This window comes from Oryctolagus cuniculus, chromosome 13, assembly GCF_964237555.1.
Source record: "Oryctolagus cuniculus chromosome 13, mOryCun1.1, whole genome shotgun sequence".
NCBI lineage: Eukaryota > Metazoa > Chordata > Mammalia > Lagomorpha > Leporidae > Oryctolagus > Oryctolagus cuniculus.
Window position 1 is genome coordinate 38299162 of NC_091444.1, and position 27034 is coordinate 38326195.

The window sequence follows — 27034 nt, forward strand, 5'->3', positions numbered from 1 at the left end:
ATTAAAACTGTACAGTTTCTCCTTTTACAGTTGAATTCTACAGCAGTAGGTGTGTTCGGAAGAGGCGGCTCTGTTTTCTTCTGGGTTGGTCCAATGCTAGGGAGAGTTCCAATGTATGAAAAGCTTCCAGTTCTAGCCGGCGCCGCGGCTCACTAGGCTAATCCTCCGCACACCGGGTTCTAGTCCCGGTCAGGGCGCTGGATTCTGTCCCGGTTGCCCCTCTTCCAGGCCAGCTCTCTGCTGTGGCCAGGGAGTGCAGTGGAGGATGGCCCAAGTGCTTGGGCCCTGCACCCCATGGGAGACCAGGATAAGTACCTGGCTCCTGCCATCGGATCAGCGTGGTGCGCCGGCCACAGCGCGCCAGCCGCGGCGGCCATTGGAGGGTGAACCAACGGCAAAGGAAGACCTTTCTCTCTGTCTCTCTCTCTCACTGTTCACTCTGCCTGTCAAAAAAAAAAAAAAAAAAAAAAAAAAAAAAAAAAAGAGAGAGAGAGAGAGAGAGAAGAAGGATGTGTGTGCACACACACAGCTGTATGCATGTGCTCCACGTGCAGCGATACACATCTGGCTTTCGGTCTCAACTCCAGATGCCATTCAAGGAGCTTATGTAATGCATGGGCTAGTAGCAATGGCTTAACTTCAGTTTCTGTTCTAAGTATATTTAAATACACTTACACACACACACACACACACACACAGAGTACTTAGAAAACAATATTGCTACTCTTTCTTAAAATTTTTTTATTTATTTGAAAGGCAAGGTTACAGAGAGAGAGGGAGAGACAGAGACTTTCCAATTGCTAATTCACTCCCCAAGTGGTTGCAATCGCTGGAACTGGGCCAAGCTGAAGCCCAGAGCTGCTTCCTGGTCTCCCACATGGGTTCAGGGGTCCAAGCATTTGGGCCATCTTCCGCTGCTTTCCCAGGCACGTTAGCAAGGAGCTGGATCAGAAGTGGAGCAGCCAGGACTCCTACAGGCACACATATGGGATGCAGTGCTACAGGTAGTGTCTTTACCAGCTATGCCATAGCACCAGCCCCAATATTGCTACTCTTACAAGCTTTCTAGCCTCCTGGAGAAATTTATTCTGAATCCATCTTAGTTTTGCCATCTCTTAGAATCATAGCATGAAAAAGACTCTGGGAGATGATGTCATATAATTGACAACACTGAAAGTAATTCACAAAAACCATTTTCAGGCCTGGGGTAACTGACTGATCTGTACAAGGACACATGCCTGGACGAAGCAACTCAGAGTCTCATCATCAATCCTTCCTGTAATTCTTGGTTTACTCATCTTGCCTCGGGCTGAGAGGCGTGACAGGAGGGAGACGGGCTGCACCAGGTAGAAAGAACGGGCCTCGCCCAAATTCCCTGCACCTTCACATGCAGCTTAGAGTAAGGGCTGAGCATTTGTGCTCAGGAACCAGAATAAATGGGCTCCTGTGGCCAGGGCTGTGGCGCAACAAGTTAAGGCACTAACAGCCAGGCTGGCGTCTCATATGAGCAATGGCTCAGGTCCCAGCTGTTCCCAGCTCCCTGCTAACACACCTGAGAAGGCAGCAGAAGATTACCAATACTTGGGGTCTTACCACCCACGTGGGAGACCCAGATAGAGTTCTGGGCTCCTGGTTTTGGCCTGGCATAGCCCTGGCTGTTGCAGCCATTTGGAACATGAATGAACGATGGAAGATTGATCTCTCTAATAAATAAAATCTTTAAAAAAAAAAAAAGAATAAAGAATCCCAGCTCTACCAGCCATCAGCTTCAATACTTGGTATTCCCGGGGCTCAGTGTCACCGTTTGTCAAATATTTCCCACTGCGTGGAATTGTTGCAAAAATGGAAGAATCCAAGCAATCCATGGGCCTCAGTAACTGGCACACAGTGTGTGCCTCCCAGTGTTCAGTCAGATCCTCCTGTCAGAGCTGGAGAAGACCAGCCTCACCAAGTGTAGATCAGGCGTGCTTTCTTGCCAGGGATACCTCAGAAAAGAAGCACAGAAGTTCCCTGTGGGCCGTGGCCGCTCCAAGTATGGATCATGGAGCAACAGCCTCGTAGTGTTTCAGGCCCCATTCCAGAATGAAAACCTGCATTTTTACATGACCACCAGGAGAAATTTTGAAACCAAATGCTAAACAACTCAGTTCCCCATCTATTTCACAGTAACACAGAAAAAAAAGGAGAGGAAGAGAAGGAAGAAGAGAGGAAGGAAAAGGAAGAAATAAGAAATTTATCATTGGCCAGAGAGAAAAATTTTTTTTAACACTAGCAGAAGCCATGGCCATTGACCAAACAGGAAACAGTTTGGTGTCATAAAAGAAATTTCCATGAAAATTTCCACCAGTATCAAGCCAGTCACTAGCATTCGAGAATAATGAAACTGTAAAAAAGATTCACTGGGGCTGGCGCCGCAGCTCACTAGGCTAATCCTCCGCCTTGCGGCGCCGGCACACCAGGTTCTAGTCCCAGTTGGGGCACCGGATTCTGTCCCGGTTGCCCCTCTTCCAGGCCAGCTCTCTGCTGTGGCCAGGGAGTGCAGTGGAGGATGGCCCAAGTACTTGGACCCTGCACCCCATGGGAGACCAGGAGAAGCACCTGGCTCCTGCCATCGGATCAGTGTGGTGCGCCGGCCATTGGAGGGTGAACCAATGGCAAAGGAAGACCTTGCTCTCTGTCTCTCTCTCTCACTGTCCACTCTGCCTGTCAAAAAAAAAAAAAAAAAAAAAAAAAAAAAAAGATTCACTGGGGCAGGTGTTTGGTGCAACCGTGAAGACTGCACTTGGACGCCTGCATCACAAATCCAAGTGCTTGGGTTTGAGAGGCGGAGGCCTTCCATCTGCTGGTTCACTCCCCAAATGAATGCAACAGCTGGGGCTGGGCCAGGCCTAGGCTAGGAGCCAGGAACTCCATATTCCACATGGGCAGTGGGGTCCAACCACTTGAGCCAACATCTGCTGCCTCCCAGGGTCTACATTAGCAGAAGGTTGGAATGGAGAGTGGAGTCAAGAGTCAAATCCAGGTCCTCTAACATCAGGTTTGGGTGTCCCAACTGGTGGCTTTACCAGAGCACCAAACATCTGCCCTCTTGCTCTGTTTTTGAACCATGGAACTGTACTACCTCGAAAATGAAACTGCTGTGGACGGAATGTGTCCCACCAAAATTCCTGTGCTGAAGTCTGATTCCCAAGGTTAGAGGGCAGAGTCCTCATGAATGAGAGGAGTGCCTTTGCAAAACAGAAACCAGAAAGCTCCATCGCCCCTTCGGCAGAGAGACAGCCGCCTCTGAGCCAGGAAGCAGGCTCTTACCAGACACTCAGTCTGCCTGTACCTTGATCTTGGACTTCTTGATCTCCAGACTGTTAGAAAGAAATTCCTGGGGCCTGCACTGTGGCACAGCAGGTTAAGCCATGGCCTGCAACACCTGCCTATTCCTCTTCCAATCAGCTCCCTGCTAATGCACCTGGAAAAGCAGTAGAGGATGGCCCAAGTGCGTGAGCTGCCTATGTGGGAGACCTGGAAGGAGCTCCTGGCACCTGGCTTCAGCCTGGCCCAGCCTCAGTCACTGCAGCCATTTGGGGAGTGAACCAGGAGATACAAGATGGATCTCTCTCTCTCTCTGCCACGCTGCTTTTCAAAGGGATCCCAAGTGGCATCTTAAGCACGAGGTCAAATGCCCACCGAGCTCCTAGTGAATTTTTCATTTCAGTTATTATGCTTTTTTTATTTTTTTTATTTTTATTTTTGACAGGCAGAGTGGACAGTGAGAGGGAGAGACAGAGAGAAAGGTCTTCCTTTTGCCGTTGGTTCACCCTCCAATGGCCGCCGCGGCCGGCGTGCTGCGGCCGGCGCACCGCGCTGATCCGAAGCCAGGAGCCAGGTACTTACCCTGGTCTCCCATGGGGTGCAGGGCCCAAGCACATGGGCCATCCTCCACTGCACTCCAGGGCCACAGCAGAGAGCTGGCCTGGAAGAGGGGCAACCGGGACAGAATCCAGCGCCCCGACCGGGACTAGAACCCTATGTGCCAGCGCCACTAGGCGGAGGATTAGCCTAGTGAGCCACGGCGCTGGCCCCGTTATTATGCTTTTCAACTCCAAAATTTCCCTCTGGTTCATTTTGATAATTTCTATTTTTGATATTCCATAACTGATAAATTACTATCATCATACCTCCTCTGCTTTTTTAACCATGGTTTTCCTTAGCAATTTGAACATACGTATTAGGCTATTTTGAAGTCTTTGTTAAGGCTGACATCAGAGCCCTCTCCTAGGCAATTTATATCACCTTTTTTCCTGTGGGAGGGCCATACTTTCCAGTTGCTTTACACAACTCCTATTTCTCCTTCCTTTTTTTTCTTTTTTTAAAAAAAGATTTTGTTTGAAAGGCAGAGTTCCAGAGGGACACAAACACACACACACACTCACAGATCTTCCATCTGTTGGTTCACTGCGCAAAAGGCTACAATGGACAGGGTTGGATCAGGCTGAAGCCAAGATCCTGGAACTCCTTCCAGGTCTCCCACATGGGTAGCAGGTGCCCAAGCTTGGAGTTATTTTCCCCTGATTTCTCATGTGCATTAGCAGGGAGCTGGATCAAAGTGGAGCAGTCGGGACTTGAACTGGCGCTGCCAGTGATGCAGGTAGTGGCTTAACACACTGTACCACGATGCCAGCCTTCCTATTTCCTCTTACGTGGGCAGTTCAGGTAATATGTTGTAACAACTCTCTATCGTGATTCGTCCTCCCTCTCTCTGGATTTCTGTGACCTCCGGTGGCTTATTTATTTATTGAGTGACTTGGCTGGGCTATTTCAGTGAATTCTGTTTCCTTTCAATGTGAATGCTCTCGTGTCCACACCCCCTCAGCCATCCCAGCAGCACAGCCTTGGACATAGTCGAAGTCTTTCTGTTGTGGGGTGGCCTCTGGCTAGGCTTGGTCTACATTCTCCTCTCCATTGCAAGAAAGGATTCAAGGAGGAGATGGAAATAGCAGAGAAGCAAGGTTTATCTGAAGCAAAACAAAACTACGCACTCAAGGAATAAATGCAGGCAAGCTCAAGAAAGAACGAGAGGTTCTTAACAAGGTTTGGAGCGATCCTTTTATACTATCAGGAAGCACAGGGGGAGGTGTTCAGGTCAGGAGTTAACTGAATATTCAAAGAGAGAGGAGTTTTAGTACAGGCTTGAGTTCTGCCCATTTCCGTGCCCTTTTTTGGAAATCACAGAAGTGTCATGGTGTCAGGCACATGATAGAAATGGGAATGCCGGCCATTATAACTTTATTATAATGGCCCAAAGGTCATCATGGGGGCGTAGCCAAAGCCATATTGGATATTTCCAGCTTGGAGGGGCGGGTTCTAAGTTTGCAACATAGGGAAACCAGCTGTTTCTGCTATACAGAAGGGGTGAGGAGGCTGGGGCAGTGCATGCAAAAGGTGGTTGGATGCTACAGACAGGGCTGTCACATTGGGCTGGCTGCAGCTGCCAATCTGGTCGGTTGGGGCTTCCACACAGGCCCACCAGAGCTGTCCCAATGCAGGCCATGCTCCCGTGCTGTGAACCACACAGGGCTGCAGCAGGCTGAGCACGGCACCAGGGCTCTGCTGTCCAACCTTGGTTCCTCTTGCTCTCACTACCCTCCTGCCTTCATGATCTGTCCTCATCCCCTTAGAGATTTTAGTTCCTTCATCTTAACCGGAAGTAGAAGGAGGAAGGCCCATCTTCTGTGACTTCATGTTAGGGCATCATCCCTGTGTAGCTCTGAAATCCCTTGCTAACTTATCTAGAGATTCTATTTGAGGAGCTCCAGGTTTGCCACCAGCCATTAGTAATGGAATCCCTGCAGGACCATTATTTCTACATGAAATTTTTGAATTCTGGAAGATACTAATTTGACCGTTAGGATGAGTATATGTGAGCTTAAAAGGAATAGGAGTAAGAATCATGTCAGAAAAGGGAAAACACCTTTTATTGCTCCCCAGCCGGTGGAAGCTGAGAGACTTCCCTTACCAAAGTCATGGAACCACTTGGCTTGATCGTAAAACCTTTCAGTATCTTTCTCTATGAGTGCACTGTTGTTCATGAGAGTGCTGCAGGTTTTACTAGTCACTGCACATATTCCACCTTGTCTGCCCGTGGATAATCTGATAATCTAGGGTTACCCAGTTGTCCATGACCACTTGAGCTACAGATTCTAAAGAATCACGGAGTTGCTGGAGGGACTGGCCAGTGGTTTGGGCTAAGCTGCCCACAGCAACAGACAGGTTTCTTAAAGCAACTTCATGGTGTGCACTAAGATTTTTTCCAATTATGATGGAGAAGTTTACCAAGGAGTTTTCCTGCCTATAGCAGTTTCACAAGAAAAAAAAATAGAAGGAAAATCATGTCCATGTGGAAGTGCAATAGCCTTAATGTCTCTCTCTCTAGTGAGAAGGGCATAGTAAAAGCAGAGGTTTCACTAATTTTTTACTCTTTTGGAGATAAACCTGAGGTCCTCGAGAGAGAAGGCAGACTGGCTGTGCCTGCAAGCTCCAGGGTCACGTGGGGCTCCAGGAGTATGACGATCGTATGGGAGCAGGAGCCACCTGGGTTCCCGGGCCCCACAGTTGTCAGATAAGGACATAAGGGAACTGGGGGTCCACCTCTCTCTTTGGAGCTGAGGGTAACCTTGTTGCTCCCCCTCTTCGTGGAGGAACGACACTAAACCTTGCCTAGGCTTCATATCCGAGTCACGGCCCCATTATGTCACTCCCCGTCTTCGTGGAGGAACGACACAGGACCCTGCGCTGTTCTTTCGTCTGCTCGGCCCTCCCCGGGTTTGCTGCTGGTTCTTCCCGGGTTGGCTACCGTCCCTTCCACCTCCGTGGAAGGGCGGTTCCCCCTGCCACATTCCCCACTTCCGCGGGGGAGCGGCACACCGCCGGCCGGCTCTCTCGGGGGCTGCACAGGTGTTCCTTCAGATAGATGTTCCTCTTAGATGTTCCTGGTGCATGCCGTCTCTCTCCTCCTTTATAGTCCTCCTCCGCCAATCCTAACTCGGCTGCCCACACGCCGAGCACGCTGCTCTCCTCCAATCAGGAGCAGGTCCTGCAGCTTGTCAAGTTGGTGAGAGGCAGCTGAGTAGAAGCTGTTTCCCTTCTCAGCGCCATATTGTGGGAAAGCAGATGCATAGAATAAGTCTTAATTCCAGTAACTTAGTCTAGTCCAAGTTGCTCCCAGTTGCTCCCCACAAACCTCATTTCCAGTGTCCCTCTTACCTCTTATTTACATTGGGGCAGGAGCCTGATAGGCATTCGCACCCATGCCCCAGCTCCCCACACTCAGAACATTCCCTCTTGGGCTTTTCAGGCGTGGTTGGAAGCCTCCGGGGTTGTGCCTTTGGTTGCAAGGGGCTGGATACATGGCTGCTATCCTAGGAGCCTGCTGGCTGGGTACTGCTTCCTGCATGGAGCCCCTTTTCCTCTTCAGCCTTGTCTCTATAGGAAGCACCCCAAATGCTACACCTGGCTCCTGGAGTTCAGGGTCTGATGGCCAGTTTCTGGAGCTTCCTTCAAATATCCATGCCTGACTAACAGGTGAAATGGGTACCAAGCTCTAGCTGTACTTCAGAAGGGCTCATCAAGGCCTCTACCCGCCATCCCTGGAGAAGGCTGGGTTCCCTTCCATCTGTTGCTCCTCTGTAGCTCATGTCTCTAAGAGGGCAGGGGCAGAATACAGTCTACAGGTCCTTCTAAGGGCGGGGCTTCGAAAGAATGCCACAGATACCTGGATGTGAGGAATTTCTGACCGACTTATAATAGAAGTCAAGGTGAAGTTAATATTAGAGGGTCGGGCTGGCATAGGGCACTGTGGAGTAGCAGGTAAAGCTGCCACCTGCAGTGCTGGCATCCCATATGGCGCTGGTTTGAGTCCCAGCTGCTCCACTTCCAATCCGGCTCTCCACTAATGGCCTGGGAAAGCAGTAGAAGATGGCTTGAGTGCTTGGGCCCTGTACCCATGTGAGAGACCCGAAAGAAGCTCCTGGCTCCTGGCTTTGGATCGGACCAGCTCCAGCCATTGTGGCCAATTGGGAAGTGAACCAACGGAAGGAAGACCTCTTTTTTTTTAACTTTTATTTAACAAATATAAATTTCCAAAGTATAGCTAATGGATTACAGTGGCTTCCCCCCTCCATAACTTCCCTCCCACCCGCAACCCTTCCTTCTCCCGCTCCCTCTCCCATTCCATTCACATCGATTGATTTTCAATTATCTTTATATACAGAAGATCAATTTAGTATCTATTAAGTAAAGATTTCAACAGTTTGTACCCACATAGAAACACAAAGTGTAAAGTACTGTTTGAGTACTAGTTATAGCATTAACTCACATTGTACAACACATTAAGGACAGAGATCCTACATGAGGAGTAGTGCACAGTGACTCCTGTTGTTGACTTAACAAATTGACACTCTTGTTTATGGCATCAGTAATCACCCGAGGCTCTTGTCATGAGTTGCCAAGGCTATGGAAGCCTTTTGAGTTCGCCAACTCCGATCTTATTTAGACAAGGTCATAGTCAAAGTGGAAGTTCTCTCCTCCCTTCAGAGAAAGGTACCTCCTTATTTGATGGCCCATTCTTTCCACTGGGATCTCACTCGCAGAGATCTTTCATTTAGGTTTTTTTGGTTTTGGTTTTGGTTTTGGTTTTTTTGCCAGAGTGTCTTGGCTTTCCATGCCTAAAATACTCTCATGGGCTCTTCAGCCAGATCCCAATGCCTTAAGGGCTGATTCTGAGGCCCGAGTGCTGTTTAGGACATCTGCCATTCTATGAGGAAGACCTCTCTCTATGCCTCTCTTTAACTCTGCCTTTCAAATAAATAAATCTTTAAAAAATCCCTAAAAGTTATCAGTTGAAGGAAAGTTAGAAGGCCCTTTATAGAGAGAGGGAAGGAGAGAGAAATCCTCCACTCACAGGTTCACTGTCCAAATGACCACAACAGCCACAGGTAGGCCATGCTGAAACCAAGAGCCAGAGACTCCATCTGCATCTCCCATGTGGTGGCAAGGACCCAAGTAGCTGGGTCATTTTCTGCTGCTTTCCCAGACACATCAGCAGGGAACTTGATTGGATGTGGAACAGGTAGCACTCCAATGAGTACGCAAACAGCATGCCAGTGTCAAGAGTGGTGGTTTAACCCACTGCAGCACAATGCCAGCCCCAGAAGGCCCTTTTCTGATGAATATGGAGGAACTATCAAATGCAGTATTCCTTAAAACACCCATCAGTCGCAATCCAGGACCACACCCAGACCCATTTCTGGGCTTCACCAGCAGGAGACAACAACACTGTAACAAATGGTAAAGAAAAAAGAACCCTAAAGTAAATGGGGGGAGATGGCATTGTGTCTCAGTGTGTGAAGCCGCTGCTTGCAACAATGGCTTCCCAGACCAAGGTGCAGCTGGAGTCCTGCAAAAAGGCTGGAAGATTAGAAGGTGTAAGAAAAAAGGAGTTAGACAAAGCAGACAGTCCAAGAAAACAAAGACCCTGCAGACTCTGCACAGCTTGGAAGCAAATTCCAGTCACTCTTACAAACCTTCTTCATGGGGCTGGCATTGTGGCATAGTAGGCTAAGCTTCTGTCTGCAGTGCCTGCATCCCACATGGACGCCGGTTGGTGTTCCAGCTGCTCTTCTTCCAATCCAGCTGCTATTGCCTGGGAAAGCAGTGAAAGGCAGCCCAAGTGCTTGGGCCCCTGCACCCACATGGGAGACCCGGAAGAAGCTCCTGGCTCCTGACTTCATTTCAGCCCAGCTCCAGCTGTGGCAACCATGTGGGAAGTGAGCCATAACTCTACCTCACAAATGAATAAATAAAATCTTTTAAAAAAATAAAAAAAAAAACCTTCTTCACAAAGGATCTTCACAGTATCAGTTCTTGGTCTTCCCACCTACAACAGTTGCTAAGAGGAGCAGGTACATTTCAGTTAGAGGGGTTTGTCTATAATGAGCCAGAACAGGAGAGAAAGGCTGAAAGAAACTAAGACTCTCAAGCGCAAGGGAGACAAGAGTCAGGCAAAACTCACCAATCAATTGTAGTGTGGGCTCTCGGCTCTCGCTCCAGGCTCCTGGCTGAATTGCCACTCATTTGCTGGGGTGGCCCCTGGCTACGCCTGGTCCTGGTTCTTCTCTCTGTTGCAAAAAAGAATTAAAGGAGGAGATGGAGATAAAGGTGAGCAGAGAAGCAGGTTTTTGTTGTTGTTGTTTTTTGTCTTTTTTTTTACTTGAGAGGCAGAGTTAGTTAGAGAGAGAGACAGACCAGAGAGAAAGTTCTTCCAAGTGCTGGTTCACTCCCCAAATGGCCACAATGGCCAGAGCTGAGCTGATCCAAAGCCAGAAGCCAGGAGCTTCTTCCAGGTCTCCCACATGGGTGCAGGGGCCCAAGCACTTGGGCCATCTTCTGCTTTCCCAGGCCATTAGTGGAGAGCTGGATTGGAAGTGGAGCAGCTGGGACTTGAACCAGTATCCATATGGGATACCGACACTACAGGCAGCAGCTTAGCCTACTATGCCACAGTGTCAGTCCCTGGAGCTGCCTTTTTATACTACAGAGGCATACAGAGTGGTTTCTGGATCAGAGTTTAGCTGAATATTCAATATCTGGGGGAGGAACCTAAGTACCTCCCATTCTCATACCCTTTTTCCAGGAATTCTTAGAAATGTCAAGGACTCAGGTGCATGATGGAAGAGGGAGTGTTAGTTGTAGCAATTCTATTATAATGATAGTATAATGACCTGAAGGTCATTTGGGGGCACAGCCTGCAGTCATATTGAATGTTTCCAGCTGGTACTGGTTCTAAGTTTGCAGCATAGAGGGACTTTGGTTTCCACAGCACAGAATGGTAGGCGGCAGGGTTAGGGCACTGGGGAACTACACTGGGGAACTACAGTGACAGAAGGGGAACTACAGAAGGGAGATTTGAGTAGCACCTGGGAAGGAGTTTTGACATGCAGACCAGGTTGTCATGTGGGTTGTGTGCAGACCAGGTTGTCATGTGGGTTGTGTGGCTGCCACATGGGCTGGCCTGATTCGTCATGACACGGGCTACACTGCTATGCAGGGGGCCATGCAGGGTGCAGCAGGCAGAGTAGGGTAGCAGGGTGGTGCTGGCAAACCTCTGCTCCTCTTGCTCTCCCTGCCTCCATCATTTATGGGCCACTGTGGTTTTAGAGGGCTGTCTGATTACCCTTTTCCTTGGTTTATTAAAATGTCTCCTTCTGTTGGTCTAACACACAGCTGTTAGGCTCTTCTAATTGCTGGCTAATTGCTACTGTTTTTGACAATATCCTGGAGCATAAATTGCCAGGTCTCAAACTGGCGTCCATGTGGGATGCTGTCACTGCAGGCAGCAGCTTTACCTGCTACATTACAGCATAAGCCCTTTTTTTAATATTTTATTTTATTTATTTGAGAGGTAGAGTTACAGACAGTGAGAGGAAGAGACAGAGAGAATGGTCCTCCATCTGCTGGTTCACTCCCCAAATGGCTGCCAACGGCCAGAGCTGAGCTGATCCAGAGATAGGAGCTTCTTCTGGGTCTCTCACATGGGTGCAGGGGCCCAAGGACTTGGGCCATCTTCTACTGCTTTCCCAGGCCCTAGCTGAGAGCTGGATCAGAACAGCCAGGACCAGAACTGGCGTCCATATGGGATGTTAGCACTACATGCAGAAGATTAACCTACTGCACCACAGCAGTGGCCCCTCTCTTTGTTTATTTTTAAAGATTCATTTACTGGGGCTGGCGTTGTGGCAGAGCTGGTTAAGCCGCTGCCTGTGATGCCAGCATCCCATATGGGTGCATTTCAAGGACAGGCTGCCTCACTTCCAATCCAGCTCCTTGTTAATATGCCTGGGAAAGCAGTGGAGGATGGTCCAAGTCCTTGGAGCCCTGACACCTACATGGGAGACCCCAAAGAAGCCCCTGGCTCCTGGCTCGGCCCAACCCTGGCTGTTGTGGCCATTTGGGGAGTGAACCAGTGGATAGAAGATCTCTGTCTCTCTCTTTCTACCTCTCGTTCTCTTTCAGTAACTGTCAGGAAGGAAGGAAGGAAGGAAGGAAGGAAGGAAGGAAGGAAGGAAGGAAGGAAGGAGAGAATACAGAATACAAACTGTGGTGGTATATTAAAAAACATTTAATTAAAAAAACATGCTAATAGGCCCGGCACCATGGCTCAATAGGCTAATCCTCCGCCTGCGGTGCCGGCACACCAGGTTCTAGTCCAGGTCGGGGTGTTGGATTCTGTCCCGGTTGCCCCTCTTCCAGGCCAGCTCTCTGCTGTGGCCAGGGAGTGCAGTGGAGGATGGCCCAAGTGCTTGGGCCCTGCACCCGCATGGGAGACCAGGAGAACCTGGCTCCTGGCTTCGGATCAGTGCCATGCGCTGGCCACGGTGCACCAGCCACAGTGCACCGGCCACAGCGCGCCGGCCGCAGCAGCCACTGGGGGGTGAACCAACAGAAAAGGAAGATCTTTCTTTCTCACTGTCCACTCTGTCAAAAAAAAAAAAAAATGCTAATAGATGCTGATTTTTATGGAAGCTTTTTTCTGATTCTTTTGAAATGATCATGCAATTCCTCCATTTAAGGTGCTTTGCTACCAATTTTGCATCCTAAGTGAGAGGAGGGATGGACAAGAAGGAGTAGGATTGGTTAGCTCTTGGAAGTCTCAGAGAAGGCCTGTGTTTGGCATGCTGGGTAAACAGTAGAACTGTAGCTCAGTTCTCAGCAGTAGTTAGGGAAGTTTCTAACCCATGGGCCTGAGCACTCAGAATCCTGCGCAGCCTCTCATGCAGGAGGAATGCAGACCAAAGAGACAATCCCTCCAGAGGAGTGAGGCCCTCAAGGCCTGAGAGGGGGTGTGGTCTGGCAGAAATGCGGGGTCTGGAGGAGACAGGGGACACTTGTGTGACTACAGATATCAGTACTGGATGGCCCTGGAACTGGCAGGACCAACTACACTAAGCCAACAGGGAAGAGATCAGAGCAGCCCAAGTGTTGGGGCAGGAGTTGGGTGCAGCGGTCAAGTCGCCCTTTGGGATGCTTGCACCCCTTACTGGAGTGCCTGCTAGTGTGCACCCTGGGGGTCAGCGGTGATGGCTCAAGTACTTGGGTTCCTACCACTCTTATGGGAGACTCAGCTGGAATTCTGGGCTCCTGGTTTCGACCTGCTCAGCCCCGGCTGTTGCAGGCATTTGGGAAATGAGCAGCAAACGGAGGGGTGTGTGTGTGTGTTTCTCTGTCACCCTGTCTTTCAAATAAGTGAAAAATAAAATCTTTGAGTGGGTGTTGTGGCACAGCAGGTTAAGCAACATCCCACATCAGGGCGATGATTAGAATCCCGGCTGCCCAGCTTCTGAGCTACCTTCGTGCAAATGCACCTAGCAAAGCAGTGGAGGGTGGCCCCAAGTACTCGGGCCCCTGCCACCCATGAGGGAAGCCTGGACTGAGGTTCTGACTTCTGCCTTCAGCCTGGCCCAGCCCTAATCATTATGGCCATTTGGGGAGTAAACCAACAGGTGGAAGATCTCTCTCGCTTTCTCTCCTTATCTGTTACTTTCACTTTCAAATACATAAATCTTTTTTTAAAAAAAGAGTTGTCCATACAAAAATCAAACATATGGAAAAAACGTTGATTTCGAAAGTATGACAGTCTACATCTGAAATCTATGTCATCTGAAATTTCCTAATATCATCTGGGACTACTGAAATTTACCACAGCTTTTAACAGAAGACTGGATAATGTCTTTCCAGAATAACTAGTATGATGGATTGTCTTGAGGCAAATTACTTGGCAAGACATGAGGAAAAGATGTGAAAGCTTGATAACACATGAAGAACTTTACTGCCAAAGAATTTTATGCACACTTTTTTTTAGCTTATTTTTGTGTTGTGTACACATAAAGAACTTTTAAAAATTTAAAGAGCCAGCATTGTGGTACAGTGGGTTAAGCTGCTGTTTGCAAAGCCAGCGTCCCTCATCAAGAGTGCCAGTTTGAGTCCTGACTGCTCTGCTTCTGATCCAGGTTCCTGCTAACGTGGTAATGAGGAAGGCAGAGGACAAAGGCCTAAATATTGGATCCCAGCCGCTTGGATGGGAGAGTGGATGGAGTTCCTGGCTTCAGCCCGGCCCTTGGAGAATCAACCAAGGAATGAAAACTCTGTCTCCCTCTTTCTGTCACTGCGCCTTTCAAAGTCCTCAGTCCACACCACTCTGTAGCTCAGTTCTCATGCTTTTCTTTAGAGCGTCAAAACACACTGTTTTTCAAAAATCTGCATTGAGAAGGATTTAACAAAAACCAAGCGCTGGGCCGGCGCCGCGGCTCACTAGGCTAATCCTCCGCCTAGCGGCGCCGGCACACGGGGTTCTAGTCCCGGTCGGGGCGCCGGATTCTGTCCCGGTTGCCCCTCTTCCAGGCCAGCCCTCTGCTGTGGCCAGGGAGTGCAGTGGAGGATGGCCCAGGTGCTTGGGCCCTGCACCCCATGGGAGACCAGGAAAAGCACCTGGCTCCTGGCTCCTGCCATCGGATCAGCGCGGTGCGCCGGCCGCAGCGCGCCGGCCGCGGCGGCCATTGGAGGGTGAACCAACGGCAAAGGAAGACCTTTCTCTCTGTCTCTCTCTCTCACTGTCCACTCTGCCTGTCAAAAAAAAAAAAAAAAAAAAAAACAACAACCAAGCGCTTCTCAACCTTCTCCCCGGACTTGCACTTACTCTACCACAATGTAACCATTTCTTGGGTGTCTATTTCAAACACATTTTATGACCATCCTAGGAAACACGCGTGAGTATTATATACCCACTATGTGTGCGGGCTCTCTCCCCTCACACCTGCCCTTCTGTATTTAGCAGTACATTTTAGCGAAGAATTCATAATACGTGGCAACTATTTTTAGTGGTGGCTAAGCATAACACTATACGGTAAAATGCTCTAAAAGCGTTCTTTTCAAAAACTTATCACTTTAAAGTAATACTATTACCACACTTAATAGCCTCCAATTGACATGTGAATTAAATTATCTCATCAATTGAACTTTGACTCTTGGAATCAGACGCTACACAAGGCCACCGCACGGCAACTGGCGGACAGGGCTTTCTGAGTTCCTTTAAATCTACAGGTTTTCCCATCCCACGTTTCCCCTCACAGCCCACTCCAGCGCTCCCCGCCGTGGGCGCTGCAGCGTGGTTCCGTCTCCTACCCATGAGCAGGCGAGCGAAGGGCTGACGAGACCCGGCTGCGCGCATGGGGTGCGTGCGCGGTGCGCTCGCTCGGGCGCGAGCACGCTTCTCGGCTTCTCAGAGTTTTTTTTCCGGATGGAGCGGTAGCGACCCCTCAGGACCCGACGGGCGGCCGCCCTCAGGCAGCGGCGGCTTCCGCGACCCGCGCGGGGCTGCGCAGCCACCGGGCGAGCCTTCACGCACAGCGCCGCGTTCCCGACCGGTTCCTCCTCTCGCAACAATGGTGTTTTCTTTCCCCTTGATTAGCTTTTAATTGCCACACGCTCCGCATTTTTTTCCTGACGTATGAGTTCTAGAAGGCAGCCAAAAATGGCTCAATGGATAATTTGCTTTTAAAAATTAAACAAAGCCTGGGCCGGCTGCCATTTATCCGAGCCAAGGATCCTCGTGACGCGCTGGAGCCGAGCCATCCCCGGCCCCCGCAGCCCCCTAGGCGCTGGAGCGGCCGCCTTATCTGCGCGGGGGCCCTTCTTTCCTTCCTCCTCCCCGAGGCACCCGCGACGCCCAGGAACTCCGAAGGCCCAGGTCGCACAGCCCGGAGCCCAGCGCCACGCGGCCGCAGAACGCGCGCCCGGCCCCGCGCCGGGGTCTCGCGGCGCCGCGCGCCCAGCCCTCAGCCGCAGCCGGCGGGCGGCCGGGCGGGGCGGGGCGGGGCCTCGCGGCTCCACCCCCGCCTCGGTCTTTAGGGCCGCTCCGCCTGCCGGCGCCGGCCGGAGCCGCGGAGCTGCAGCCACTTCGGAAGAGCCGCCCGGGAGCGAGAGTCCAGAGCGCGCCCGCGAGCCGCCGCCGCCATGGGGAGCCGCGTTTCGCGGGAGGACTTCGAGTGGGTCTACACCGACCAGCCCCACGCCGATCGGCGCCAGGAGATCCTAGGTGAGGTCCGGCCGGCGCCCCGTTATGTGCGAGCGCGGCCTCCCGCCTCGGGGGCGCGCTCTCTCCGCGCAGGCCCTGCGCGGCCCCGGGCGCCTCGGCCGCCGCTCCAACCCCGCCGGCCAGTGGGCCGGGGCCGTGCGGGACCTGCCGGAGCGAGGTGCGGGCCCGCTGGGGAGGGATGCGTCCGCCCCGCGCGGCCCCGACGACCCTACGGCAGGCGCTTCCGGGGCTCTCGGGTGGGCGCCGTTTCCTCCGCGGCTGGAGCGGCCCGGGCGAAGCCTAGCGGCCGGGTGTGCGAGGCCGGGCGTGGTCCTCGGGCATCCCCGGGCCCACACTGGGCCCAGCTCCCGGCGTCAGACCGCGGGGCGGGGTGCTGGTTCGGGCCCTGTGACCCCGGAGGACACGGTCCTGGTGCGCTCCTGCCTCCCGTCCTGTTGATCCTCGTGACCAGCCTGGGACGCAGGAAGGGCAGCTTCATGAATGCTTTCCATCCATCCCGGGCTTGTGGGTGAAAAGACTGACATAAGAGTAGCCGAGCCGGGAAAATCGTGCATTCTAGCCTGCTGCTTCCCTGCCTAAGGCTTCCCTGCCCTAAGGCCTTTTGCACCACACTAGGCCTTGCTGAACCCTCTGTATTTATATAGCGTGTTCAATTATTTCTCCCCCTGGCTACTCTTTTCCCTTTCAAATAAATAAATAAAAGAAAAAGACATCCTTTATCCATTGGCTCACTCCCCAGATGCCCGCAGTAGCCTGGGCCTCGCCGGTTGGTAGCCAGGAGCCAGGAACTCCATCCGGGTCTCCCACATGGGTGGCAGAGGTTTCAAGTCCTTTAGCCATGGTCTGATGCCTCCTTGAGCCATCACCTGCACATTGGCAGGAAACTGGAACACGAGCCAGGACTTGAACCCAGGAGCTCCTGTATGGGAACGCAAGCTTCCCCAGTGGCCTCTTAATCACTTCCCGAATTCCCACCCCTCCCAGGTTAGCGTAGTGAGGTACGTGCAGGGCATTGTGTTGAGTGCTTTACAGACATTGCCCAATTTAATCTTCCCTCTTAGTGTGACCAGGTTGGTGTCTCCATTTTAACAGGTGAAGTAAGAGCTAAGTAAATGCTAAAGGAAAGGTTCAAATCTGGATTAGACTGTCTCTAAACCATGGTGGGGTTTTTTTCAATATTTATTTTTATTTATTGGAAATGCAGAGTTACAGAGAGAGAGATTTTACATACACTGGTTCACTCCCTGCATGGCCACAACGGCCCAGGCTAGGCCAGGCTGAAGCCAGAAGCTAGAAGCTTCATCCGGGTCTCCCAGGTGAGTGCAGGAGCTCAAGCATTAGGGACATCCTCCACTGCTTTCCTAGGCAATTAGCAGGGAGCTAGTTCAGAAGAAGAGCAGGAGCTGGCGCTGTGCTGTCTCAGTGCTGGTTTGAGTCCTGGCTGCTCCACTTCTGATCCAGCTCTCTGCTAATGCATCTGGGAAAGCAGTAGAAGATGGCCCAAGTGCATGGACCCCTGCACCCGTGTGGGAGACCCAGAAGAAGCTCCTGGCTTCGGGCTTCTGAGTGGTCCAGCCCTGGCCATTGCAGCCATTTGGTGAGTGAACCAGCAAATGGAAGATCTCTGTCTCTCTCCCGTTCTCTCTCTCTGTATCTCTTCCTTTCAAATAAATATCTTTTTTTTTTTTTTTTTTTTTTTTTTTAAGTGGAGCAGCCAGGACTCCAGCAGGCTGCGGCGGCAGCTTAACCTGCTACACTACAGAGCCAGCCCCTAAATCATGTTTTAATCTCTAATACTATTTCTTCCAAAATTGAAGGGACTAATGGGTGATGAGTTGAATATGAAGAATTCTTATACACATTATTTTCCTAGTTTTTCTTAACAACATGTATTTGCTGCTTGAAAAGAAAAACCAAGAGAAGAGCCCAGTTATTGTGGGAGTATCCAGAGTTAGAAATGCATGCTTTCATGAGCAGTGGATCTCATTAAAATGTCGAACACTGAATCAGTACATTAGGAGCATGAATATTTACAGTTGCTTATTAAGGGCAGTTCTTTAAGTGAGCTCAGGTTCTCATATTGTTCCTCTCTATTAAAATGTATATTGCACAAATTACTTACACATATTTGATATGAGATAGCATATGATACATTGTAGCTGTGCCGTATTTACCTGTTGTGGAGGAGTAGTCTTGTAAAAACCAACTTCTGAATCCTGGAATTCAGCCATCTGTGTCATATTCAGATGATCAAGGAAGCAGAAAGGTGCAGGCTGATGCTTATCTCAGCCCTGAGCCTTTTTCCCTGAACTTAGGATCACTCACTCTTTACTTGCAAAGCAGAAGGACTGTGTATTTCTCAGTGAAAATAAATTTTCCATGCAGGTGTAAATGCTGCTCAGTGTTGCATTTCAGGGTAATGGAATAACTGTAGAAAGATACTAATCTAGAGATTTGTTTAAATTACACTTAAACGATCAGATATTTCTCAAGTAGGTCAGGTTTTTTGGGGGGGTGAAGAAGCTTGGTAGGACATAGGTGTGACAAGGCCGGCATCTGTCTCTCTGCCCTTGAAATAAAGTGAAACTAAATAAATGTAAAAAGGCCTCTGTTTGGAATTAATAGACCATCATTAGTGGGTCAAATAAGAATAAATCCCAAGAAGGGCTTCTTTTACTGCTGATCTTCACAGAGAGACAGTATGTGATACTTGAAAAGTTTCATGGAAAATGGAATTAAAAAATAAGTTTATTTGGTGCAGGAAAAATGAAAATCCATGTGTAGTTTTTTCATGACACATCTAATATCCCTGATATACATGGGGGTTTTTTTGTACCAAAGTAAACTTTTACTTCCATTTTCTGTGAACTTTTTGAAGTACCTAAATAATAGATTTAATGATACTTAATCACATTCACCCATTTCAAGTGTACATTTTAGTGTTTTTTGTATATTCACAGTTACACAAGTACAATCCCCAATTTCAGAACATTTCATTGTCCCAGAAAGATCCCTGCACCTGTTGGTGGCTGGCTTCATAGACCCTAGTCTCACCCTAGTTCAAGGCACCACTTACCTACTTCCTGTGCCTGGAAACTTGCCTATGCCGGACATTTGATAGGAATGAAATCCTGTAGTACGTGTTCCTTTCAGACTGCCTTCTTTCACTTTAAGGTTCATCCGTGTTGTAGTGTCTGTCCTTACCTCCTTCCTGTTTTGGTGGCTTTTACTTATTGGTTGGCTTGTTTCCTCTTTTTTGGCTATTGTGACAGTGCTGTTGTGAGCGTTCATGTGCAAGTTGATGGTTGGATATATGTTTCCATTTCTCTTGAGTGGCTCTCTTGGAACGGAAGTGCTAGTGCTTGTCTATGTTTAACATCTGGAAGAACTTCCAAACTGTTTCCCAAAGCTGCTGTACCATTTCACATTCCCATCAACAGTGTGTGAAGGTTACTGTTTTTCCACATCTGAAGAGTTTCATAGGTTAAGTCTGTGATCCATTTAGAGTTAATTTTTGTGTATGATGTAATGAAGGGATCCAACTTCATTCTTTTTTTCTTAAGATTTGTTTCTTTACTTTTTATTTGAAAGAGTTACAGAGAGAGGGAGACATCTTCTATCTGCTGGGTCACTCCCCAAATGGCAGCAACAACCAGGAGCTTCTTCCAGGTCTCCTGCATGGGTGGCAGGAGCCCAAGAACTTGGGCCATCCTCCTCTGCTTTCCCAGGTGCATTAACAGGGAGCTAAATTGGAAGTGGAGCAGGGGCAGGCACCATGGCTCACTTGGTTAATCCTCCGCCTGTGGTACTGGCATCCCATATGGGCATCAGGTTCTAGTCCCGGTTGTTCCTCTTCCAGTCCCGCTCTCTGCTGTGGCCCGGGAGGGCAGTGGAGGATGGCCCAGGTGCTTGGGCGCCTGCACCCACATGGGAGACGAGGAAGAAGCACCTGGCTCCTGGCTTTGGATTGGCGCAGTGCACTGGCCGTTGCGGCCATTTGGGGAGTGAACCAACGGAAGGACGACTTTTCTCTCAGTCTCTCTCTCTCTCACTGTCTATAACTCTACCTGTCAAATAAATAAAAAAATAAAAAAATAAAAAACTTAGAAAAAAGGGAAATGGAGCAGCCAGGACTTGAACTAGCATCCATGTGAAATGCCAGTGCTGCAGACAGTGGCTTAACCTGCTGCACCACAACACGGGCCCCCTAACTTCATTCTGTTGCACATTAATAATCAGTTCTAGAAAAGACTATTTTTTCCTCATTTAATTTTACTATCACCATTGTAGTACTCATTTTTATAGACTGTACCAGCTTTGTGAAAATTCAGTTCAGAATTCCATGGAGCAAACTGACTAATCTGGAAGGACTGTGAGTACAGGTTTGATTTTAGGATTCCTCCAAAATGTGTATTATTCTCTGCCATTCCTTGTCAGAGGTGTTAATTTCATTAGGTTTTGTAAAATAAGGTGAATATGCTGGAGCTTTGTCTAATTAAACATAGAAACAACATTTTAATACAAAAGAATATGGAACTCCTAGATTTTGAGGTTAGTTTTTCCTACATAAATTCTCAAACTGTTCGACATGTTGTTTTATAATTTTACTAGCAGAATAAACTACTGTGGTAAATACTTAATAAAGTCCAAGGAGTATTATTTGAAGAAAAGGTTAATGTGTTAATTGAATGGTAACTGCTGAATTGTTAGGTGCTTTTCTCTGCTTCTGATATTTTGCTTGTTTTTTTCTTTCCAGCAAAGTATCCAGAGATAAAATCCCTGATGAAACCTGATCACAACCTGATATGGATTGTAATTATGATGCTTCTCACCCAGTTGCTGTCGTTTTACTTAGTAAAGGACTTGGACTGGAAATGGGTCATATTTTGGGCCTATGTCTTTGGCAGCTGTATTAACCACTCAATGACTCTGGCTATTCATGAGATTTCCCACAATATTGCCTTTGGCAACTACAAAGCCTTACGGAATCGCTGGTTTGGAATATTTGCTAATCTTCCTATTGGGGTCCCGTACTCCATCTCCTTTAAGAGGTACCACATGGACCACCACCGCTACCTGGGAGCTGATGGCATAGATGTGGATATCCCTACCGATTTTGAGGGCTGGTTCTTCTGTACCACTTTGAGAAAATTGATCTGGGTTATTCTTCAGCCTCTGTTTTATGCTTTCCGACCTCTCTTCATCAACCCCAAACCAATTTCTTACCTAGAAATTATCAATACTGTAGTCCAGATCACTTTTGACATTCTAATTTACTACTTTTGGGGAATTAAATCTTTAGTCTACATGTTGGCAGCCACCCTACTTGGTCTGGGTTTGCACCCAATTTCTGGACATTTTATAGCTGAACATTACATGTTCTTAAAGGGATATGAAACTTACTCGTATTATGGGCCTCTGAATTTACTTACCTTCAATGTGGGTTATCATAATGAACATCATGACTTCCCCAACATTCCTGGAAAAAATCTTCCACTGGTAAGTATCATTTTTGATGCATATTTGATTTCTGTTGGCATGCAATCAAAATCAGCTTTGACTTGCTCATTTTGAAAGGAATCTAGTACATTTTGTCAGGCTAAGCTGCTCACAAAAATAAATAAATAAATAAATAAATAAATAAATAAATAAATAAAATAAAGGGTGAGGGGGCAGCCAACATTATATTGCAACAGGTTAAGCTGGAGTGCCGTTCCAGTCCTGGCTGCTCTGCTTTCGATTTAGCTTCCTGCTGATGTGCCTGGTAAAGCAGCAGATGACTCAAGTGCGTGGGTTCCTGCCACCCATATGGGAGACCAGGATGAAATCCCTGGCTCCTGGCTTTGGCCTGGTTGCAACCTCGGTGTTATGGCTGTTTGGAGAGTGAGCAGATAGAAGACTTGTATGTTGAGGATTATCTTACTTGGTTTTCCTCACTGACTACCTGATTTTCATTTCCTAAATTATAGTCGTTACAATGCTTAAAACCAATGCAGTCAGTTTTTTAATAGCTTTATTATCGCTCATATATACAACACACCCATTTAAAGTAGACAATCCAGGGGCTAGGGTTGTGGTGCATCAGGTAAAGCCACCGCCCGAAATGTAGGTATCCAATTTGGGTGCCAGTTTGAGTCCTGGCTGTTCCACTTCTGATCCAGCTCCCTGGTTAATGGCCTGGGAAAACAGCAGAAGATGGCCTAAGTGCTTAGGGCCCAGTAGCCACATGGGAGACTCACATGGAATTCTGGACACTTTTTTTTTTTTTTTTTTTTTTTTTTTTTTTTTTTTGGACAGGCAGAGTGGACAGTGAGAGAGAGAGACAGGGAGAAAGGTCTTCCTTTGCCGTTGGTTCACCCTCCAATGGCCGCCACGGCTGGCATTCTGCGGCCGGCGGACCGCACTGATCCAAAGCCAGGAGCCAGGTGCTTCTCCTGGTCTCCCATGGGGTGCAGGGCCCAAGCACTTGGGCCATCCTCCACTGCCTTCCCGGGCCACAGCAGAGAGCTGGCCTGGAAGAGGGGCAACCGGGAAAGAATCCGGCACCCCAACCGGGACTAGAACCCGGGGTGCTGGCGCCGCAGGTGGAGGATTAGCCTATTGAGCCGTGGTGCCGGCCAGAATTCTGGACTTCTGCTTTTGGCCTGGCCCAACCCCAGGTGTTGTGGCCATTTGGAAAGTGAACCAGCAGATGGAAGATCTTTGTGTGTGTGTGTGTGTCTACTTTTCAAATAAATAAATCCTTAAAAATAATAAAATACCAATGGCTTTTTGGTATATCCAGTTACCCATCCATTACTGTAGTGAATTTTGGAACACTTTCATCACAGTTAACCGTTAATCTCTTAATTAAAAAATTTTTTTTGGCTGGCGCCGCGGCTCACTAAGCTAATCCTCCACCTGTGGCGCCAGCACCCCGGGTTCTAGTCCCAGTTGGGGCGCTGGTTCTGCCCCGGTTGCTCCTCTTCCAGTCCAGCTCTCTGCTGTGGCCCGGGAAGGCAGTGGAGGATGGCCCAAGTGCTTGGGCCCTGGACCTGCATGGGAGACCAGGAGGAAGCACCTGGCTCCTGGCTTCGGATCAGCACAGCGCGCCGGTCGTAGCAGCCATTTGGGGGGTGAACCAACAGAAGGAAGACCTTTCTCTCTGTCACTCTGTCTCACTGTCTAACTCTGCCTGTCAAAAAAAAAATTTTTAAGTATTTTTACTGAGCTTTACAATTCACAGAACACTTTTTTTTTAAGTATAGTTTTTTTTTTGTTGTTTTTTTTTTTTTTTTTTTTTTTTTTTTTTTGACAGGCAGAGTGGACAGTGAGAGAGAGAGAGACAGAGAGAGAAAGGTCTTCCTTTGCCGTTGGTTCACCCTCCAATGGCCGCCGCTGCAGCCGGCGCACCGTGCTGATCCTGGCAGGAGCCAGGAGCCAGGTGCTTTTCCTGGTCTCCCATGGGGTGCAGGGCCCAAGCACCTGGGCCATCCTCCACTGCACTCCCTGGCCATAGCAGAGAGCTGGCCTGGAAGAGGGGCAACCGGGACAGAATCCGGCGCCCCAACCGGGACTAGAACCCGGTGTGCCGGCGCCGCAAGGTGGAGGATTAGCCTATTGAGCCACGGCGCCGGCTTTTTTAAGTATAGTTTTTGCATTTGCACACAACCTGGTAAAGTACATAGACATACACTTTCAACTTGATGGCAGAGCTACACACTTGTTAAGTGTTTAATTTCTGTCTAGTTGGCATGCCACAATGATTGATTAGTATTTGTAAGATCTCTGGCAGAGTCAGGTGTGATCTTTACATCTTAGGTGGCATACCTGCAGCATGTACTTTAGTAAGGTCAACTTAATTGAATTGCATGTATTTGTCATTCGTTTGGTCATTAACGTTAGAGGTTCAAGTGTATTCAACTCTTCAAATACAACTTTTTTTTTTTTTTTTTTTTTCTGAATTTCCTAACAGCTGGGGTCAGGGGGGATACACGCACATGGTGTGTGTGTGTGAGGATAGGGGGCAGGTCTCTTGGTTTCCCTTCTCATAATTCACCTGTCATCTGTGATAGGTCTCAGTCATACTCCGTGTTTTTCCCTTCCAGGTGAGGAAAATAGCAGCTGAATACTACGACAACCTCCCCCAGTACAATTCGTGGATAAAAGTCCTGTACGACTTTGTCATGGATGATACAATAAGCCCCTACTCAAGAATGAAGAGGCATCAAAGTGGGCAGGAGACGCTGGACTGAAGAGCAGCCCAGCCAGAGAACGTGCTCTCTGCAGCCCCAGAGCCGATGAAGTGGAACTGTGCGGCACTGCTGAGGCGCTGCCGTGGTATGGCTTCTCAGTGCTGGCCGGAAGCCCACCTGGCTGTCCACAGTCGGCCTGTCTCCAGTGCTCTCAGCTTTGCTCGCAGGAAGCTTGCCCGTTGTATGTTGTCCCCCATGTGTCAGTGTCTTCACGCACGTCTGTCATTTTGTAAGCATATAATAAATCAGCTCATTTCTAGTATGTTATTTTCACTATAAAGTTTTACTATATTAATAAACAGCTAATAAACTGAACTATTAATCACAGTATATTAGTATTACGTTTTTGCATTTCACTGTATTATATGGTAACCTGGATACTGGAGACATCTTACTTTAAAATTTGTTCCAAAATAGATTTTTTTTAAAGGCCTGAGTTAGAAGGTAGGCATTTGGTGTGGCATTTCCGTCACTGCTTAGGACACCTGCATCCTAATTGGCGTGCTTGGCTTAGCTCCAAATCTTTTGTTTCCTATCCAGCTTCCTGCTAGTGCATACCCTGGGAGGCAGCAGATAATGACTCTGGTATATGGGTCCCTGCCACCCATGTGGGAGACCTACATTGAGTTCCAGGCTCCTGGCTTTGGCCTGGCCTATCTTAGCTGCTGCAGCACTTGGGGCAGTGAACCAGAAGATGGAAGACTCTGCATCTTTTTGTCTTTCAATTAAAATGAAAATAAAATCATTTTAAAAAGCCTGTTAATATAGGTTGAGATGAAAATATCTTCCTATAAGCTAATTGTTCATTTTTGCTGTCCTATGTGGAACCTAAAGTTGACACTGCTGAGTCCTGTACAGCCTTACCCATAAAGTATTCAATTTAACATGTCCAGCATTCAGCTTCCTTTTTCAGATGCACTGACTGTCACCTTAGAAGTACTTCAGCAGTAGTTCAGCTAGGTCAGAGGAGGATGGCCCAAGTGCTTGGGCCCTGCAGCCGCATGGGAGACCAGGAGGAAGCACCTTGCTCCTGGCTTCGAATCGGCGCAGCACGCCAGCCGTAGTGATCATTTGGGGGGTGAACCAATGGAAAAGGAAGACCTTTGTCTCTTGTCTCTCTCACGGTCTAACTCTGCCTGTCCAAAAAAAAAAAAAAAAAAAAAATAGTTCAGCTGGGAACAGACCTTGTGGCATAGCAGGGTAAGCTACTCTTTGAGATATCTACATCCCAAATGTGAGCCCCAGGGATTGAGTTCTGCCTCTGCTTCTCATCCAACTTGCAGCTACGATAGTCCAGGAAGGCAGTAGGTGATGGCTCTTGAGCCATTGCCACCAACGTGGGTGACCTGGATGGAGTTCCTGACTCCTGGCTTTAGCCTGGCCCAGCTCCAGCTTTTGCAGACACTTGGGAAGTCAACCAGAGGGTAGAGGATAAGTATCTGTGGCCGGCGCCGTGGCTCAATAGGCTAATCCTCCACCTTGCGGCGCCGGCACACCGGGTTCTAGTCCCGGTTGGGGCGCCGGATTCTGTCCCGGTTGCCCCTCTTCCAGGCCAGCTCTCTGCTATGGCCAGGGAGTGCAGTGGAGGATGGCCCAGGTGCTTGGGCCCTGCACCCCATGGGAGACCAGGAAAAAGCACCTGGATCCTGGCTCCTGCCAGGATCAGCGCGGTGCGCCGGCTGCAGCGGCGGCCATTGGAGGGTGAACCAGCGGCAAAAGGAAGACCTTTCTCTCTCTGTCTCTCTCTCTCACTCTCTCACTGTCCACTCTGCCTGTCAAAAAAAAAAAAAAAAGTATCTCTCTGTGGCTCTGCCTTTCCAGTAAATAAAAATATTTCAAGAGACAGTTTTATGGTTTCCCCTTACAGTGGAAACTAGTCATGATCCAGTGGAAGACAGTTGGTCTCAAGTACTAACAAGTATCATGGCTGTTAGGCTGGCAGTCCTGGCTACCTCAACTGTGTCACTTGGGTTAATTTAGTACAATGTGGTGAAGTACTTTAAAATTCATCAGCGATTTCATAAAGTATAACATCCTGACCCCTGAGGGTGGAATTAAAGAGTGGAGTCCTGGGGTAACATAGTGGCACAGTAGGTAAAGGTGCCGCCTGTGATGCTGACATCCCATCTGAATGCTGGTTCGATTCCTAACTGCTCCACTTCCAATCTAGCTCCCTGCTAATTTGCTTGGGAAGGTTCAAGTACTTGTGGTCTTGCTACCATGTAGGAGTTCCAGGACCCTGGCTCCAGCCTGGCCCAGCCCCAGCCATTGCAGCCATTTGGAGAGTGAACCAGAAAGTGAACAGAAAGATCACTCTTTCTGTTCTCCCTCTCTCTAACTCTGCCTTTCAAATAAATAAAATAAATCTTAAAAAAAAAAAGAAGAAGAAGAAACCGGTGCCCCGGCTCACTAGGCTAATCCTCCGCCTTGCGGCGCCGGCACACCAGGTTCTAGTCCCGGTCGGGGCGCCGGATTCTCTCCCGGTTGCCCCTCTTCCAGGCCAGCTCTCTGCTGTGGCCAGGGAGTGCAGTGGAGGATGGCCCAAGTGCTTGGGCCCTGCACCCCATGGGAGACCAGGATAAGTACCTGGCTCCTGCCATCGGATCAGCGCGGTGTGCTGGCCGCGGCAGCCATTGTTGGGTGAACCAACAGCAAAGGA

General features: G+C 49.0%; 1 protein-coding gene and 1 long non-coding RNA gene across 2 annotated transcripts in view; one reads left to right on the forward strand and one right to left on the reverse strand.

Moving 5' to 3' along the window:
• Positions 1–15852, reverse strand: part of LOC127483435 (uncharacterized) — a 48653-nt gene extending 32801 nt beyond the window's left edge. The window contains exons 1-2 of the long non-coding RNA XR_007909640.2: positions 15229–15852; positions 10064–10169 (exon numbers count right to left, since the gene is read on the reverse strand). This is a non-coding gene — a long non-coding RNA (uncharacterized lncRNA). The remainder of the gene's footprint in view (positions 1–10063; positions 10170–15228) is intronic.
• Positions 15853–15913: 61 nt separating this feature from the next.
• On the forward strand, positions 15914–24705 carry DEGS1 (delta 4-desaturase, sphingolipid 1). The gene is made up of 3 exons (XM_051820597.2): positions 15914–16141; positions 20898–21640; positions 24229–24705. Exons 1-3 carry the CDS (start codon positions 16060–16062, stop codon positions 24373–24375), a joined length of 972 nt encoding a protein of 323 aa, XP_051676557.1. The 5' UTR covers positions 15914–16059; the 3' UTR covers positions 24376–24705.
• The last annotated feature ends 2329 nt before the right edge of the window (positions 24706–27034 follow it).